The 20,339-nt window shown below is 43.5% G+C and overlaps 1 protein-coding gene across 6 annotated transcripts in view; it reads right to left on the bottom strand.

Annotated features, from left to right (window-relative positions):
* The window catches only part of EGF (epidermal growth factor), a 236,617-nt gene that overhangs the window by 51,595 nt on the left and 164,683 nt on the right, over window positions 1–20,339 (bottom strand). For all 6 annotated transcript variants that reach the window (XM_077278954.1, XM_077278944.1, XM_077278948.1 and 3 more), the window contains one exon: window positions 15,394–15,519. In XM_077278954.1, the coding sequence (XP_077135069.1) occupies window positions 15,394–15,519 (126 nt within the window). The remainder of the gene's footprint in view (window positions 1–15,393; window positions 15,520–20,339) is intronic.

Here is a 20,339-nt window from a genome sequence, read left to right as displayed (position 1 = left end):
CTTTCTTTCTCTCTAGGGGTAGTTAGTTCCTCAGGCTGGCTCGAGACGTCTAGGATTTTTTAGGCACGTTCACCGGCTACTTCTAGTGTGTTTGGATAGGTTCAGATTTGCGGTCAGTCCAGTTTGCCACCTCCCTAGAGCTTGCCCTATGTATATCATGAATAAGAAGAGAAAAATCAGCACCGTTGTAGTGCACTTACCCCACGGTGTGGAAATTTATCCTTTTCTTTGAGACTCCTTTAACTCACAAAAAACGGCCTCTTGCGGGTGCTGCATCCGAAGAAGTAATGCAACGTTGAACCGAAGAAGAAAATGGTGTGCACTCCTGGGTCCGTTAAAATACTTGCTTTGTTGGAACATCTATACACTGACAGACGGGCGGGAGAAAACGTGCGGAAAAAACAGGACTACAGCTGTTTCGCGCAGACTGCGCTTCTACAGGTCCCAGTGGCGGATGGAAATAAGGAGGTGGGATATATAGTTACTCCCTGACATTGTGACCTTCCCCTTCCCGTGCGTCATAGGTGATACATAGCTCCCATTTTATAACAGGACATTTATACATATAAAATACGAGATAAAATTACATTGGTGCTAAATTAAAAAAATGTGATGTGTGCTAGTTTGTTATAAGGTAGAGAACACAGGTACAATTCTATGCAGATGAGGTTCGTTTTGTCCTATTACTAAGAGGTCAACCTACAAGAAAACCGACATGTCTATACGTTCATTTAGACCCATCGGTCCTGTAGCCCCCGTGCGCATTATCCACTGTGCTTCGCGTCTTAGGAGGAGTTGATTTAAATTACCCCCCTGTTTCGGTGAGTATACCCTTACTATACCTGCGAAGCGGAGTGTCTGGACATTACCAGAATGGAATTGCCGTACATGGTCTATCAGGCGGGGGACCCCTTTTCCTGTCCGGACTGATGTGAAATGTTCTTTTATTCGGATATACAGGGGACGGATGGTTTTCCCTATGTAGTAGAAGCCGCACGGACAGTAGATGACATAGACTACATAATTAGTTTTACAGGAGATGAAATCCCTAACTTGGTAATTGATTGGCCCTATCTGGACAATATTGCCCGTTAAGTGCTGTGAGCACAAATTGCATTGTCCGCACCTGAAATTCCCTTTCGGGATATCTCTGTTGAGCCAATTGGAACGATCAGTGACGATGCGATTCCGCACCAGCATATCTCCTATATTCCTACTGCGGCGGCTAGCGAAAAGGGGTCTCTTCTGTAATCTACCGGTAAGTTCACCATCTTTGCCCAGGATATGCCAGTTCTTCCTGATTGTGGATCTAATATATGTGTCCATTGGACCGTATTTGAAACTAAATATAAATTGTTTCTCATCGTTTGTTTGTCTGTTTTTTTTGGAAGAAGTTCTTAAATTAAGGTCCTCTTTAGTAGCCTTATCTAGAGCTGCATCGAGTAAAGGACGTGGATATCCACGGTTTTGAAAACGTTTATATAAATCACGTGATTGTTTTTTAAAACCACTCGGACTGCTATTAATTCTTTTTACTCTTAGAAACTGGCTGTATGGAAGGGCTTGTTTTGTATAAAAGGGGTGTGCACTTTGAAAATGAAGAAGCGCGTTGGAAGAAGTGGGTTTACGGAAGACTTCGGTATTAATTTTCCCCTCATTAATATTTATTTTAACATCAAGAAATTCCAAATTTTGATCACCAAAGTGAGAGGTAAATTTCATGTTCATAAGATTGCTTTCTGACAAAAAACTGACAAAGTTTTTGAAATTTTCCGCCGTCCCATCCCAAATGACCAAGACATCGTCCACATATCTTATGAAGAGCTTTATGTGTTGAAGGTAAGGGTTGGTATCTGAGTACACATATTTGTCCTCAAAGTACGCCAAAAAAAGGTTTGCCAGGGTACATGCGACTGACGTACCCATGGCTGTACCTTCCCGTTGTGTATACCATTGTTCATCAAATTGAAAAGCGTTATGTTTGAGAACAAATATTAGACTTTCACAGATGAAATTGATGGTTTGGATATCCGTAGGTGTTTTTTGTAAGATTTCTCTTATAACTCCTACGCCTAGGTCCTGTGGTATCCTGGTGTACAGGCTTTCGACATCTATTGACCCTAGACTAAATGTTTCCTGCCACGTGAAATCTCTTATTGTCCGTAGAAGATGGTTCGTATCTTTTATATAAGAGGGTATATCTTGTAAGAGTGGACGTAGTAGCCAATCCAGGTATCTGGACAATGGCTCTGTAAGGGAGCCCACCCCCGACACAATTGGTCGACCTGGGGGATTGCTTAGAGATTTGTGGACCTTGGGTACGTGATACCAATGGGGCTTATTAGGGGAGTCTGGGATTAATTTCTCAGCCTGTTTTTTTTATATTATCCCCCTCTCAACATACACTCTTAATAAAGATCTCAACTCATTCTGATACTTAAATGTAGGGTCATTTTTTAACTTTTCATAGGTGTTACTGTCTGTCAGCTGTCTCAGGGCTTCCGACAAATAAAAATTTTTTGTTAATAAAACTATATTGCCCCCTTTGTCTGATGCTCGTACCACCGTGTCGTGCCAACCCTGAATTTCTTTAAGGGCTTTATTTTCCATTATAGTTAAATTAGGTGGCATCGTTTGGTATAAAAGCGCTTCCATATCTTTGTTTACCTGTGCTTCGAAGATGTCAATAGGGTTGCCCGGGGAGACTGGGGGCATAAAAGAAGATTTAACGCCTCCCATAAAAGGTTGTGTTAAGGTGTCCCGTGTATGTATAAATTCTATCCCGGGGTCCGTTAGTCTAAGCAATGATAAAGCGTCCTCCTGAACATCATTATGACTTGCCGATGCCATAAAGCCCAGGGGACCCACCTGACAAGGCACCTCTCCAGCCAGAGCAGCACCTGTGTTTTTATTTGTGGTTTTGAACATTTTGAACAAATGTATTTTACGCACTGCTTTGTATAAGTCAATTTTGAACTCAACTAAATCAAAGGGCTCAGGTAGGCAGTAATTGAGACCTTTTGATAGAACAGAATAGTGGGACATATTTAAATCATGGTCAGTCAAGTTGATCACCATATTTGGTGACACCGGCTCTATGTCGATGGTCTCCACGACACCTGCTTTCTTTTCCCTTTTCTTTGCATTTTTGCTGCGGTACCTCCGTCCTCCTTGTCGCGTTCGTCTTCTAAAGGGAAAGGTCGTGAAGAATGTGCCCCCTCGGGATCTATTGTTAGTACATGGTCCTCATTGGCGCTAGAGTCCGAGTCCGTTGTCAAATAATCTCTCTTATTTGTCCTTTTATTGTTCTTATTATAGGGGTTATATTGAAAAGTCCTCCTTGTTGTTGTTCTGTTCCCCTGTCCTTGACTTCTTTTATTCCAATTAAATATATGTCCGGACTCAAAGTCCATCTTGTCCCTAATAAATTTATCTCTTTTTCTTAATTTTATTTCAGTTTGCAAATTAATCAGTTTAGTATCAAGTTTCTTTTCCAAAGCTTTCCACTGTATATCGGATAGTCTTGATTTAAGTTCCTCTTTAGTTTTACTTAGATCCATTTTAGTTGTTTCATAATTGGCTATATTTTGTTGTAGGACCAACTGTAACAAGTCCTGCGAGCATTTCAAAAGGATGGCTTCCCAGTCTTTGGTAAATTGTGGATTATCCTGAAATTGTGACATGTCTTTAATAACTCTCAGACCACGAGGGACTCTGCCACAGTCTTGATATGATCTGAGAGAGTTATTTGTCCAAAAAAGGTTGACCTCCCTCTCGGCTGCATTAAAGAGCTTATGTTCCAATGTCTTTGTGCTCAGTGAAAACACATCATCACGTGTATCACAATCAGTAAAATAACCGTCCACGTTCTCCCGACCCGCTAATAGTCCGTGAGATAAAGGCTGAGTCTCTGGCTCCATGCCTGGAGAGATTGATTGGTGTTATAACACCTGTGAAAAATCACCGTAGGTGGGGGAGGCACTCAGCGTGCTAAATATATAAACAGTCTGTAGTATATCATGAATAAGAAGAGAAAAATCAGCACCGTTGTAGTGCACTTACCCCACGGTGTGGAAATTTAAATATTAATGAGGGGAAAATTAATACCGAAGTCTTCCGTAAACCCACTTCTTCCAACGCGCTTCTTCATTTTCAAAGTGCACACCCCTTTTATACAAAACAAGCCCTTCCATACAGCCAGTTTCTAAGAGTAAAAAGAATTAATAGCAGTCCGAGTGGTTTTAAAAAACAATCACGTGATTTATATAAACGTTTTCAAAACCGTGGATATCCACGTCCTTTACTCGATGCAGCTCTAGATAAGGCTACTAAAGAGGACCTTAATTTAAGAACTTCTTCCAAAAAAAACAGACAAACAAACGATGAGAAACAATTTATATTTAGTTTCAAATATGGTCCAATGGACACATATATTAGATCCACAATCAGGAAGAACTGGCATATTCTGGGCAAAGATGGTGAACTTACCGGTAGATTACAGAAGGGACCCCTTTTCGCTAGCCGCCGCAGTAGGAATATAGGAGATATGCTGGTGCGGAATCGCATCGTCACTGATCGTTCCAATTGGCTCAACAGAGATATCCCGAAAGGGAATTTCAGGTGCGGACAATGCAATTTGTGCTCACAGCACTTAACGGGCAATATTGTCCAGATAGGGCCAATCAATTACCAAGTTAGGGATTTCATCTCCTGTAAAACTAATTATGTAGTCTATGTCATCTACTGTCCGTGCGGCTTCTACTACATAGGGAAAACCATCCGTCCCCTGTATATCCGAATAAAAGAACATTTCACATCAGTCCGGACAGGAAAAGGGGTCCCCCGCCTGATAGACCATGTACGGCAATTCCATTCTGGTAATGTCCAGACACTCCGCTTCGCAGGTATAGTAAGGGTATACTCACCGAAACAGGGGGGTAATTTAAATCAACTCCTCCTAAGACGCGAAGCACAGTGGATAATGCGCACGGGGGCTACAGGACCGATGGGTCTAAATGAACGTATAGACATGTCGGTTTTCTTGTAGGTTGACCTCTTAGTAATAGGACAAAACGAACCTCATCTGCATAGAATTGTACCTGTGTTCTCTACCTTATAACAAACTAGCACACATCACATTTTTTTAATTTAGCACCAATGTAATTTTATCTCGTATTTTATATGTATAAATGTCCTGTTATAAAATGGGAGCTATGTATCACCTATGACGCACGGGAAGGGGAAGGTCACAATGTCAGGGAGTAACTATATATCCCACCTCCTTATTTCCGTCCGCCACTGGGACCTGTAGAAGCGCAGTCTGCGCGAAACAGCTGTAGTCCTGTTTTTTCCGCACGTTTTCTCCCGCCCGTCTGTCAGTGTATAGATGTTCCAATAAAGCAAGTATTTTAACGGACCCAGGAGTGCACACCATTTTCTTGCCCTATGTATGTTACTTAGCTGGAGTAATTTGTGATCCTCAACCACTAAGGATCATAACACCCTACCTCCTCATAGGGATTGCGATTGTGCTATTAATTTGATTCCTGGTAGTAAGTTTCCGAAGGGCCGACTTTTCAATTTATCTGTGCCAGAACACGCTGCAATGCGGAGTTATATAAAGGAGTCCTTGGAGAAAGGGCATATTCGCCCGTCATCGTCACCGTTGGGAGCAGGGTTCTTTTTTGTGGCCAAGAAGGATGGTTCTCTGAGACCTTGTATAGATTACCGCCTTCTCAATAAAATCACCATCAAATTTCAGTACCCTTTGCCGCTACTGTCTGATTTGTTTGCTCGGATTAAGGGGGCTAGCTGGTTCACCAAGATAGATCTTCGAGGGGCGTATAATCTTGTGCGTATTAAACGGGGCGACGAATAGAAAACAGCATTTAATACGCCCGAGGGCCATTTTGAGTACTTGGTGATGCCATTCGGGCTTTCTAATGCTCCATCTGTGTTTCAGTCCTTTATGCATGACATCTTCCGAAAGTACCTGGATAGATTCATGATTGTATATTTGGATGATATTTTGGTCTTTTCGGACGATTGGGAGTCTCATGTGAAGCAGGTCAGAATGGTGTTCCAGGTCCTTCGTGCTAATTCCTTGTTTGTGAAGGGGTCTAAATGTCTCTTTGGAGTTCAGAAGGTTTCATTTTTGGGCTTCATTTTTTCCCCTTCTACTATCGAGATGGACCCTGCTAAAGTTCAGGCCATTTATGATTGGACTCACCCTACTTCTGTGAAGAGCCTACAGAAATTCCTGGGCTTTGCTAATTTTTACCGTCGCTTCATCGCTAATTTTTCTAGTGTTGTTAAACCATTGACTGATTTGACCAAGAAAGGTGCTGATGTGGTCAATTGGTCCTCTGCGGCCGTTGAGGCTTTTCAGGAGCTGAAGCGTCGTTTTTCTTCTGCCCCTGTGTTGTGTCAGCCAGATGTTTCGCTCCCGTTTCAGGTCGAGGTGATGCTTCTGAGATTGGAGCAGGGGCTGTTTTGTCTCAAAGAGGTTCTGATGGCTCTGTGATGAAACCATGTGCTTTCTTTTCTAGAAAGTTTTCGCCTGCTGAGCGCAATTATGATGTGGGCAATCAAGAGTTGTTGGCTATGAAGTGGGCGTTTGAGGAGTGGCGACATTGGCTTGAAGGAGCCAAGCATCGCGTGGTGGTCTTGACAGATCACAAGAATCTGACTTATCTCGAGTCTGCCAAGCGGTTGAATCCTAGACAGGCTCGATGGTCGCTGTTTTTCTCCCGCTTCAATTTTGTGGTTTCTCAGAATGTGAAGGCTGATGCCCTTTCAAGGAGTTTTGTGCCTGATTCTCTGGGAGTTCCTGAGCCGGCTGGTATTCTCAAAGAGGGGGTAGTTTTGTCTGCCATCTCCCCTTTTGCGGCGGGTGCTGCAGGAGTTTCAGGCTGATAGACCTGACCGTTGCCCAGCGGAGAAGCTGTTTGTCCCTGATAGATGGACTAGTAGAGTTATCTCTGAGGTTCATTGTTCGGTGTTGGCTGGTCATCCTGGAATCTTTGGTACCAGAGATTTGGTGGCTAGATCCTTTTGGTGGCCTTCCTTGTCACGAGATATGCGTTCTTTTGTGCAGTCCTGTGGGACTTGTGCTCGGGCTAAGCCCTGCTGTTCTCGTGCCAGTGGGTTGCTTTTGCCCTTGCCGGTCCCGAAAAGGCCCTGGACGCATATTTCCATGGATTTTATTTCAGATCTCCCTGTCTCTCAGAGGATGTCAGTTATCTGGGTGGTTTGTGATCGCTTCTCTAAGATGGTCCATTTGGTACCTTTGCCTAAATTGCCTTCCTCCTCTGATTTGGTTCCATTGTTTTTCCAGCATGTGGTTCGTTTGCATGGCATTCCGGAGAACATCGTGTCGGACAGAGGTTCCCAGTTTGTTTCAAGATTTTGGCGGTCCTTTTGTGCTAAGATGGGCATTGATTTGTCTTTTTCTTCAGCTTTCCATCCTCAGACAAATGGCCAAACCGAACGAACCAATCAGACTTTGGAAACATATCTGAGATGTTTTGTTTCTGCTGATCAGGATGATTGGGTGTCCTTCTTGCCTTTGGCTGAGTTCGCCCTTAATAATCGGGCCAGCTCGGCCACTTTGGTTTCGCCCTTTTTCTGTAATTCTGTTTGCCACCCTCGTTTTTCTTCAGGGCAGGTTGAGCCTTCGGACTGTCCTGGTGTGGATTCTGTGGTGGACAGGTTGCAGCAAATTTGGACTCATGTAGTGGACAATTTGACATTGTCCCAGGAGAAGGCTCAACGTTTCGCTAACCGCCGTCGCTGTGTTGGTCCCCGACTTCGTGTTGGGGGATTTGGTTTGGTTGTCGTCTCGTTATGTTCCTATGAAGGTTTCGTCTCCTAAGTTTAAGCCTCGTTTCATTGGTCCTTATAAGATTTCTGAAATTATTAATCCTGTGTCATTTCGTTTGGACCTTCCAGCTTCTTTCGCCATCCATAATGTGTTCCATAGGTCGTTGTTGCGGAGATATGTGGCTCCTATGGTTCCCTCCGTTGATCCTCCTGCCCCGGTGTTGGTTGAGGGGGAGTTGGAGTATGTGGTGGAGAAGATTTTGGATTCTCGTGTTTCGAGACAGAAACTTCAGTGTCATGATCTCTGCAGGCAGAGATCATAGCAAGCCTATAGAGGGACAAGCTCTCGGAAGATGGAACTATACTGACCATGAACTAAGCCTGCCGCGCAACTAGAAATAGCCAGGTAGCATTTCCTATTTATCGCTAGATGCCCAGCTCTGGCCTAAGACCTAAATAGCTAGCAGAGGGAAATATAAGACCTGGCTCACCTCTAGAGAAATATTCCAAAGAAGACAGTAGCCCCCCACATATAATGACGGTGAGTTCAGATGAAACAACAAACGCAGCAGGAAAATAGTCTTAGCAAATTTGAGGTCCGATTACTAGATAGCAGAAGACAGATAGTATACTTTCATGGTCAGCAGAAAAACACTAACAAAACACCATCCAGAGATTACCTTAAACTCTGGCATTAACTCATAACGCCAGAGTAGCAATCCCTGATCAACGAGAGCTTTCCAGACACAGTAACAAAACTTCAGCTGTGAACTGGAACAAATAGGCAAAACAAAACATGGACAAAAGTCCAACTTATCTAGTAGTTGTCTAGAAGCAGGAACAAGCACTGAGAGGCATCAGATAACATTGTTGACCGGCAAGAAACCACCAGAGAAATGAGCTTAAATAGCGACACCCACTACTGATGGAATCAGGTGAAACAGGAAAGAGGATGACAAGTCCAATTCCACAAGCGGCCACCGGGGGAGCCCAGAATCCAAATTCACAACAGTACCCCCCCCTCAAGGAGGGGGCACCGAACCCTCACCAGATCCACCAGGGCGACCAGGATGAGCCCTATGGAAGGCACGAACAAGATCAGAAGCATGAACATCAGATGCATTGACCCAAGAATTATCCTCCTGGCCGTAACCCTTCCAGTTGACCAGATACTGGAGTTTCCGTCTGGAAACACGAGAGTCCAAAATTTTCTCCACAACGTACTCCAACTCACCCTCAACCAACACCGGAGCAGGAGGCTCAACTGAAGGTACAACAGGTACCTCATACCTGCGCAACAACGACCGATGAAAAACGTTATGAATGGAAAAGGACGCAGGGAGGTCCAAACGGAAAGAAACAGGATTAAGAATCTCCAATATTCTATAAGGGCCGATGAACCGAGGTTTAAACTTAGGAGAAGAGACCCTCATAGGGACAAAACGAGAAGACAACCACACTAAATCTCCAACACAAAGCCGAGAACCAACACGACGATGACGGTTGGCAAAACGCTGAGTCTTCTCCTGGGACAACTTCAAATTGTCCATAACCTGCCCCCAGATGTGATGCAATCTCTCCACCACCGCATCCACTCCAGGACAATCCGAGGATTCCACCTGACCGGAGGAAAATCGAGGGTGAAACCCCGAATTACAGAAAAACGGGGACACCAAGGTGGAAGAACTGGCCCGATTATTGAGGGCGAACTCTGCCAATGGCAAAAAAGCAACCCAATCATCCTGGTCAGCAGAGACAAAACACCTCAGATATGTCTCAAGGGTCTGATTAGTCCGCTCGGTCTGGCCATTAGTCTGAGGGTGAAAAGCAGATGAAAAAGACAAATCTATGCCCATCCTAGCACAGAATGCCCGCCAAAATCTAGACACAAATTGGGTACCTCTGTCAGAAACAATATTCTCAGGAATACCGTGCAATCGGACAACATTCTGAAAAAACAGAGGAACCAACTCAGAAGAAGAAGGCAACTTGGGCAGAGGAACCAAATGGACCATTTTAGAGAAACGGTCACAGACCACCCAGATGACAGACATCTTCTGGGAAACAGGCAGATCTGAAATAAAATCCATCGAGATGTGTGTCCAAGGCCTCTTAGGAATAGGCAAGGGCAACAGCAGTCCGCTAGCCCGAGAACTACAAGACTTGGCCCGAGCACAAACGTCACATGACTGCACAAAGACTCGCACATCTCGTGACAGAGAAGGCCACCAGAAGGATCTTGCCACCAAATCCCTGGTACCAAAAATTCCGGGATGACCTGCCAATGCAGAAGAATGTACCTCAGAGATGACTCTGCTGGTCCAATCATCCGGAACAAACAGTCTATCAGGCGGACAACGATCCGGTCTATCCGCCTGAAACTCTTGCAAGGACCGCCGCAGATCAGGAGAAACGGCCGACAAAATTACTCCCTCCCTAAGGATACCTGTGGGTTCAGAATTACCAGGAGAGTCCGGGTCAAAACTCCTAGAAAGGGCATCTGCCTTAACATTCTTAGAACCCGGTAGGTATGACACCACAAAATTAAAGCGAGAAAAAAATAAAGACCAGCGCGCCTGTCTAGGATTCAGGCGTCTGGCAGTCTCAAGATAAATCAAATTTTTGTGGTCAGTCAATACCACCACCTGATGCCTAGCCCCCTCGAGCCAATGGCGCCACTCCTCAAACGCCCACTTCATGGCCAAAAGCTCCCGATTCCCAACATCATAATTCCGCTCTGCGGGCGAAAATTTGCGAGAAAAGAAGGCACAAGGCCTAATGACGGAGCAGTCGGAACCTTTCTGCGACAACACTGCCCCAGCTCCGATCTCCGAAGCGTCAACCTCAACCTGAAAAGGCAGATTCACATCAGGCTGACGCAACACAGGGGCAGAGGCAAAACGGCGCTTAAGCTCCTGAAAGGCCTCTACAGCATGAGGGGACCAATTAGCAACATCAGCGCCTTGTCTGGTCAAATCAGTCAGTGGTTTAACGACATCCGAAAAACCAGCAATAAATCGGCGGTAAAAGTTGGCAAAGCCCAAAAATCTCTGAAGACCCTTAAGAGAGGAGGGCTGAGTCCAGTCACAAATAGCTTGCACCTTGACGGGATCCATCTCAATGGAAGAGGGAGAAAAAATATACCCCAAAAAGGAAATTTTCTGGACCCCAAAAACGCACTTAGACCCCTTCACACATAAAGAATTAGACCGCAGAACCTGAAAAACTCTCCTGACCTGCTGGACATGAGAGTCCCAGTCATCAGAAAAAATCAGAATATCATCCAGATATATTATCATAAATTTATCCAGAAAATCGCGGAAAATATCATGCATAAAAGACTGGAAAACTGAAGGGGCATTAGAAAGACCAAAAGGCATGACCAAATACTCAAAGTGGCCCTCGGGCGTATTAAATGCGGTCTTCCACTCATCCCCCTGCCTGATCCGCACCAAATTATACGCCCCACGAAGATCAATTTTAGAGAACCACTTAGCACCCTCTATACGAGCAAACAAATCAGTAAGCAATGGCAATGGGTATTGATACTTAACAGTGATCTTATTCAGAAGCCGATAATCAATACATGGTCTCAAAGAGCCGTCTTTTTTTGAGACAAAGAAAAACCCAGCTCCCAAGGGAGAAGAAGATGGACGAATATGTCCCTTTTCCAAAGACTCCTTTATATATTCCCGCATAGCAGCATGTTCCGGCACAGACAAATTAAACAAACGACCCTTTGGATATTTACAACCCGGTATCAAATCTATGGCACAATCGCACTCACGGTGCGGAGGTAACGACCCAAGCTTGGGTTCGTCAAAGACGTCTTGATAATCAGAGAGGAACTCAGGGACTTCAGAGGGAATGGACGACGAAATAGAAACCAAAGGTACGTCCCCATGAATACCCTTACATCCCCAGCTCAACACAGACATTGCTCTCCAGTCCAAGACTGGGTTGTGAGACTGCAACCATGGCAATCCCAGTACCAAATCGTCATGTAAATTATACAGCACCAGGAAACGAATAATCTCCTGGTGATCCGGATTGATACGCATGGTTACTTGTGTCCAGTATTGTGGTTTATTATTAGCCAATGGGGTGGAGTCAATCCCCTTCAGAGGAATAAGAGTCTCCAAAGGCTCTAAATCAAAACCACAACGATTGGCAAAGGACCAATCCATAAGACTCAGAGCGGCGCCAGAGTCAACATAGGCGTCCGTGGCAATGGATGACAAAGAGCAAATCAGGGTTACAGACAAAATAAACTTAGACTGAATGGTGCCAATGGAAACAGACTTATCAAGCTTCTTTGTACGCCTAGAGCATGCCGATATAACATGAGTAGAATCCCCACAATAGAAACACAATCCATTCTTCCGTCTAAAATTCTGTCGCTCGCTCCTGGACAGAATTCTATCACACTGCATACTTTCTGGCGTCTTTTCCATAGACACCGCCAGATGGTGCACCGGTTTGCGCTCCCGCAGACGCCTATCAATCTGAATAGCCATTGTCATGGACTCATTCAGACCTGCAGGCAAAGGGAACCCCACCATAACATCCTTAACGGCATCAGAGAGACCTTCTCTGAAAATTGCCGCCAAGGCGCACTCATTCCACTGAGTAAGCACAGACCATTTACGGAATTTTTGGCAGAAAACTTCAGCTTCGTCTTGCCCCTGAGATAGTGCCATCAAAGTTTTTTCTGCCTGAAGTTCCAAATGAGGTTCCTCATAAAGCAAGCCCAAGGCCAGAAAAAACGCATCCACATCGCGTAACGCAGGATCCCCTGCTGGCAATGAGAAGGCCCAATCTTGAGGGTCACCCCTGAGCAAGGAAATCACAATCCTAACCTGCTGAGCAGGGTCTCCAGCTGAACGAGACTTCAGGGACAAATAAAGCTTACAATTATTTCGGAAATTCTGGAAGCTAGCTCTATTCCCTGTGAAGAACTCCGGCAAAGGAATTCTCGGCTCAGATACCGGAGCATGTACCACAAAATCTTGTAAATTTTGTACTTTCGTGATGAGATTATTCAAACCCGCAGTTACACTCTGGAGATCCATTATTGTCAGGTGCACACAGAGCATACAGAGATTAGGAGGAGAGAGAGAAAAAAGACTGCAGCAAGGCAGACTGGAGGAAAAAAAAAAAAAAAAAATTCCAGCAGACTTCTTATAACTCTCCTTTCTCAACCTGGGTCTTTAACACTTTATTGGCCGGTCAAACTGTCATGATCTCTGCAGGCAGAGATCATAGCAAGCCTATAGAGGGACAAGCTCTCGGAAGATGGAACTATACTGACCATGAACTAAGCCTGCCGCGCAACTAGAAATAGCCAGGTAGCATTTCCTATTTATCGCTAGATGCCCAGCTCTGGCCTAAGACCTAAATAGCTAGCAGAGGGAAATATAAGACCTGGCTCACCTCTAGAGAAATATTCCAAAGAAGACAGTAGCCCCCCACATATAATGACGGTGAGTTCAGATGAAACAACAAACGCAGCAGGAAAATAGTCTTAGCAAATTTGAGGTCCGATTACTAGATAGCAGAAGACAGATAGTATACTTTCATGGTCAGCAGAAAAACACTAACAAAACACCATCCAGAGATTACCTTAAACTCTGGCATTAACTCATAACGCCAGAGTAGCAATCCCTGATCAACGAGAGCTTTCCAGACACAGTAACAAAACTTCAGCTGTGAACTGGAACAAATAGGCAAAACAAAACATGGACAAAAGTCCAACTTATCTAGTAGTTGTCTAGAAGCAGGAACAAGCACTGAGAGGCATCAGATAACATTGTTGACCGGCAAGAAACCACCAGAGAAATGAGCTTAAATAGCGACACCCACTACTGATGGAATCAGGTGAAACAGGAAAGAGGATGACAAGTCCAATTCCACAAGCGGCCACCGGGGGAGCCCAGAATCCAAATTCACAACACTTCAGTACCTAGTCAAGTGGAAAGGTTATGGTCAGGAGGATAATTCCTGGGTGGTTGCCTCTGATGTTCATGCTGCCGATCTTGTTCGTGCCTTTCATTTGGCTCGTCCGGATCGGCCTGGAGGCTCTGGTGAGGGTTCGGTGACCCCTCCTCAAGGGGGGGTACTGTTGTGAATTCTGTTCTCGAACTCCCTCCTGTGGTTATGAATGGTACTTCGGCGAGTTCTGTCCATGGACTCCCTCTGGTGGCTGTGAGTGGAGCTGCTGGTTCTGAGGATCCTCCTCCAGCTGACCTCGTTTAGGCCTTGGCTGGCTGCTCTATTTAACTCCACTCAGATCATTACTTGATGCCAGCTGTCAATGTCCTAGTACTGGTTCAGTTCTCTTGGATCTTTCAGATGACCTGTCTACTTCAGCAAAAGCTAAGTCCCTGCTAGCTTATTTGTTACCATGGTGTTTTTGTCCAGCTTGCTATTATGATTTTGTCTTGTTAGCTGGAAGCTCTGGGCTGCAGAGTGGCACCACCGCGCCGTGAGTCGGTGCGGTGCTCTCTTTTGCACACTCTGCGTGGTTTTTTGTTAGTGTTTTATGCTGACCGCAAAGATACCTTTTCTATCTTCAGTCTGTTTAATTCAGTCCGGCCTCCTTTGCTGAAACCTATTTTATTCTGTGTTTGTGACTTCCATCTTAACTCACAGTCAATATATGTGGGGGGCTGCCTATTTCTTTGGGGAATTTCTCTGAGGCAAGGTAGGCTGTATTTTCTATCTTTAGGGGTAGTTAGCTCTTAGGCTGTGAAGAGGCGTCTAGGCAGAGTCAGGAACGCTCCACGGCTATTTCTAGTTGTTGTGATAGGATTAGGGGTTGCGGTCAGCAGAGCTCCCACTTCCCAGAGCTCATCCTGTATTACTAGTTTGCTCATCTGGTCATTTCTAGTGCTCCTAACCACCAGTTCAATCATAACACCTTTGCTCCTGCAGGTCCCAGACGGTAGATATTGTCATCATGTTTCCTATTGCAAGTTTACCTTTCTATAGAGATGAAACATGGCATGGATAGCATGGTCCATCAGATTGATATAAAGTTGGAAGGGTTAGAATACACTTTAGATGATATGAGTAATTGCGTTATATTCATCCCTTCACAAAAATATATCTCCCATAAACATTGGATTGATGCAAAAACCAATGTTCATCACTGACCACTGGTTCCAATGTGTCTCAGAAAAGCCCTTTGAACAGAGGAAGCTCGTCTAAGAAGTGTGTTTCTCTGCCGCTGCATGAACGAATCCCAGTCTTGGTGGCTGGTACCCAGATCACATCTTTGCTGTTGTAATTACATGGTCACTGCCGTAGGTCTCTACTTCAATGGATGTTGAAGTGTCAGCTCTCTCAATTCCCCAGGTTTAATTATTTTCTCACTTTCCCAGTTATAATAAATCTCATATGTTTAATGTGAGGGTGATATGTCCCCTCTCAGGAGATGTCTTTATGAATTTTTAACTTTTCTCCATGATACGCTTCACATGTTCAAAGTTCAAATGTTGCTGTACAATATTGGAAATCAGCAGATTTTGTAGTCACACCCAAACTCAACATTGTAAATGACTTGTCACTTACCAGAGCACTCAAGACCATTGCCCAGAAAACCTTCCTTGCATTTGCAGATATATCCACCCTCCATATTAACACATTCTGCTCGGGGTGAATCACAAGCAGCAATTTGTAAAAGGCATTCATCAATATCTGAAGGAAGGACAATAAATGATATTATTATATAAGCAGTGCATAAGCAACCAAGTATTCTACACTGTAATACATAACAAAGCTTCAAGTTCTATACCACCTTTTAAAAGGGACACTGAAAATACAGAATAGTTTCCTCTATACTAAGGGCATGCCTTATAATATCCTTCTGTAAGCAACTGAATTCAGGATGGAGTGTGGAATGTGGTTGCAGCTTTTTCACCCCTTTGTTACTACTTTGCTACTAGTAATATTAGGGTTTTACGTGGCAGTTGTTTTTATCAGAATGGAATTCAAGAAAGGAGGTGTACTTAAAAATTTGTAATACATGACAAAGTGCGTGCATGGAAATTGCATTACTCATAGTTTACATTCCACACTCACAGTATGTTTTATTAACAGGAGATCCCTGCCGTATTTGAAAAGTAATGTCACATCTGTATGCGTGATATCAAATTATACAATGTTTCTTGGCTTTCACAATATTTATCACACATTCTTCCCAAAAATGGTGTGATAAACTTTGTAATATGGGAATCCAATGGGAAGCCTCTGTTTTAAACCTTTCCCAACATGGCTATTTTCCTACTTTTTACTTTTTCGTTTTTCCCTCTCCCTCTTCCAAAAGCCATAACTTTTGTATTTTTCTCTCAACATTGCCATATGAGGGCTTTTTTCTGCAGTTCAAGTTGTACTTTTGAAAGACACCATTAATATTATCAGGTGAAGTACTGCAAAAAGGGGGAAAAATATAAGTGCAGCGAAATTGCAAAAAAAAGTGGAATTTTGCAATTTTGGGGGGGGGGTTCTATTTATGGTGCTCACTATACGGTAAAAATTACCCAGCAATATGATTCTCCAGGTCAGTATGATTATGCAGATACCAAACATGCATATTTTTTTTTATTTACGTGGTGAAAAAAATTTGGGGGCATTTTTTGCATATGTCGCTATTTTCTGAGACCCATAATGTTTTCAGTTTTCAGTCAATAGGGCTGTGTTTTTTGCAGTCTGAAACAACGTTTTCTTGATACCATTTTGCGGTAGATGCAATGTTTTTGATCGCCTTGAGAACTTCAGTTACTTTACATACTACAGTATTGTAGCATGAGGTACAGTATATAGTATAAGCAATCAAACAATCACAGATTCCATTCCCCCAAAAAGACAAAAAAAAAGTTATTGTAAAAAATAAAAACAAATAGAACTAATATAAAGTTAAAATCACCTCCCTATTCCCCATTCAAAAAAATGTAAAATAAAACATAAATGAACATATTTGGTACCATTGTTAAATCTCTTAAAATCTTTTAAACTATATGTTAAGCCCAAAAAATTTAAATGTCAGTATTTAACCCCTTAACGGAGGTACTTTCGTTTTTGCATTTTCATTTTTTGCTCCCCTTCTTCCCAGAGCCATACATTTTTTATTTTACGTTCAAAATGGCCATATGAGGGCTCGTTTTTTGGGGGGGGACAAATTGTACCAACACCATTGGTTTTAACATATCGTGTCCTGGAAAATGTGAAAAAAAATTCCAAGTGCGGTGAAATTGAAAAAAAAAGTGTCATTCCACAGCTGTTTTTTTTTAAATTTGTTTGTTTTATTTTGAATGGCGTAAAAAGGGGTGATTTCAACTTTCATATTTTTTAAATATTTTTTTAAACTTTTTTTTACTGTTTTCATGGGAGACAAGAAGCTGCAGTTGTCTGAGCGGCTCTGCTACATACAGGCAATGCTCAGATCTCCTGTATGTAGCAGAAACCGATGGGCGGGATTTCATAGATTGACAGCAGCATTTAACAGGTTAACAGCTGCGGGTGGATCACGTTTCCACCTGCGGCTGTTATACATTTGACATGTGCCGGGAAAGATCTGAGCACAGCGTCGGAGCCCGCATGAAAAGGAGGGATTCCGACGTGAGTGTACTATTACGTCCAATGTCGGAAAAGGGTTAAAAAGTTAAGGATCTCAGAATATGGCGACCTCTCACTCTGCCCATTTTTTTCATAGAATTATCCAAGGAGAAGGTGGGCTTTAGCATATCTATGAATTTACAAATTACTTTATAAACATCCTATTGAATAGATGTCTACATTTCCATATTTCCGATGTCCTCACAAATGCTCAATCTGCGTACATTGATAGGTGTGCCTAGGCTTGGACTGGCTCATAAGAGAACAGGAGACTCCTCCGGTGGGCCTCCATGCATTACTTGGCATAATATACTGAATTCAATATATACAGACAAAGGCAACATCTTATTAATTGAACAATCAACCCAGTTTATTGCTATAGCAATCTGTGAATGAGGGTAAAGCCATATTATTAGCATGTAGCTGAAAAGTGGGGCCCTGGAGGTGATGTTACTGGTGCCCTGGAGGTGATGTTACTGGTGCCCTGGAGGTGATGTTACTGGTGCCCTGGAGGTGATGTTACTGGTGCCCTGGAGGTGATGTTACTGGTGCCCTGGAGGTGATGTTACTGGTGCCCTGGAGGTGATGTTACTGGTGGGCCCTTCGCACCTCAGTCCGATACTGAGTGTTCTGATAGTAGTAAGGAGAGATGAAGATCATTGGTCACCGTTCTCTCTTGGTTCTCCTCCTATCTCTCTGGCCGATCCTTCACTGTTTGTTTTGCTGGTTCCTCCTCCTCTCACCTTCCCCTTACTGTTGGGGTTCCTCAAGGATCAGTCCTAGGCCCCCTCCTCTTCTCTTTGTATACTGCCCCTATTGGACAAACAATCAGTAGATTTGGTTTCCAGTACCATCTCTATGCTGACGACACCCAATTATATACCTCTTCTCCTGTTATCACGCCGACCTTTTTAGAAAACACCAGTGATTGTCTTACCGCTGTCTCTAACATCATGTCCTCCCTCTATCTGAAACTGAACCTGTCAAAAACTGAACTCCTCGTGTTCTCTCCCTCTACAAACCTACCTTTGCCCGACATTGCCATCTCTGTGTGCGGTTCCACCATTACTCCAAAGCAACATGCCCGCTGCCTTGGAGTCATCCTTGATTCCGAGCTTTCATTCACCCCCCACATCCGATCACTGGCTCGCTCTTCTTATCTGCATCTCAAAAACATTTCCAGAATTCGCCCTTTTCTTACTTTCGACTCTGCAAAAACTCTTACTGTCTCACTTATTCATTCTCGTCTGGACTATTGTAACTCTCTACTAATTGGCCTACCTTTTACCAGACTCTCCCCGCTCCAATCTGTCCTGAATGCTGCTGCCAGGATCATATTCCTCGCCAACCGTTACACCGATGCCTCTACCTTGTGCCAGTCATTACACTGGCTACCCATCCAATCCAGAATCCAGTACAAAACTACTACCCTCATCCACAAAGCACTCCATGGCTCAGCACCACCCTACATCTCCTCTCTGGTCTCAGTCTACCAACCTACCCGTGCCCTCCGCTCTGCTAATGACCTCAGGTTAGCATCCTCAATAATCAGAACCTCCCACTCCCGTCTCCAAGACTTTACACGTGCGGCGCCGATTCTTTGGAATGCACTACCTAGGTTAATACAATTAATCCCCAATCCCCACAGTTTTAAGCGTGCCTTAAAAACTCATTTGTTCAGATTGGCCTACCGCCTCAACGCATTAACCTAATTATCCCTGTGTGGCCTATTAATAAAAAAACAACAACATAATCACGTTCCTCCATCATGTTCTCATACACTTTATGCAGTTAATAGCCTCTGTGTCTGTACTGCTACACACTTAGGCAGTTAACTGGTTCATGCAGCTTTACATGAACACCCGAGCCTTACACTATGGCTGGTCCAAATAACTAAAGCAGTTGTTACCATCCACCTCTCGTGTCTCCCCTTTTCCTCATAGATTGTAAGCTTGCGAGCAGGGCCCTCATTCCTCCTGGTATCTATTTTGAACTGTGATTTCTGTTATGCTGTAATGTCTATTGTCTGTATAAGTCCCCTCTATAAGTTGTAAAGCGCTGCGGAATATGTTGGCGCTATATAAATAAAATTATTATTATTATTATTATTATTGGTCAATGGTCATGAAGGTGCATTTACACATGCGTATTTTGTCCACATAAGTGCCAATTGACAGTGCACAATTCGTCTGGCGATTGTTTCTTGTCTTGCTTTTACAGGCTGATGAACCATGGGGAGAGCACATGTTAATGTAAGTGTTCTGTCGCCATACAGTAACATTTTATCAGAAGCACATCCCACATCTTCTTGCAAGTGGCGATATGCTGCCGTTAATAATTAGATTTTTGCTGACATACATGGTCCGATGAGCCATTGCATGTTTGACAAGTAATCGCTAAGATCGTGACAACGAACGCTTGTTTGCTGATTATCTCCTCTTGTCAATGCACCAATACCCTATATTACATAGGTTTTTTCCGTTGTTGTCCTCTTTATCCCAGACCCTTTTCTTTTCCTCATTCTTATCCTCATCACTTGTTGCATGTTTGTTTGATTGTTAGAAAACTATTTAAGAAAAGTTATATTTTCTATCAGATAGCGTTTATTTATAAAGAACGAGAAAGTATTTTTTATTTGCACGTTAGGAGACAGAGTATGACGTGGAGAATGTCAACATTTACAAAATTGTGATCACAAAAATACAGCAATCGGTCACTTTGAGAACAGTTTAAGCAAAGTTGGCTCACATGAGCAAAAATCTTGACAAGCTAAAGTTGGCTAAGATAACAACAAGTATAAAAAGTTTGTTTGGATGAAAGAAATGTTTTATATATCACATCCGTGTCAGTCTGTTCATTCCCACAGATTTCCAGAGCCAAGACACTTAATAATAATTTGGTGA

The sequence above is a fragment of the Ranitomeya variabilis genome, chromosome 1, assembly GCF_051348905.1.
Source record: "Ranitomeya variabilis isolate aRanVar5 chromosome 1, aRanVar5.hap1, whole genome shotgun sequence".
Taxonomy (NCBI): Eukaryota; Metazoa; Chordata; class Amphibia; order Anura; family Dendrobatidae; genus Ranitomeya; species Ranitomeya variabilis.
Note: the sequence above shows the minus strand (reverse complement) of the source record. Positions and strands in the feature narration are given on the sequence as shown.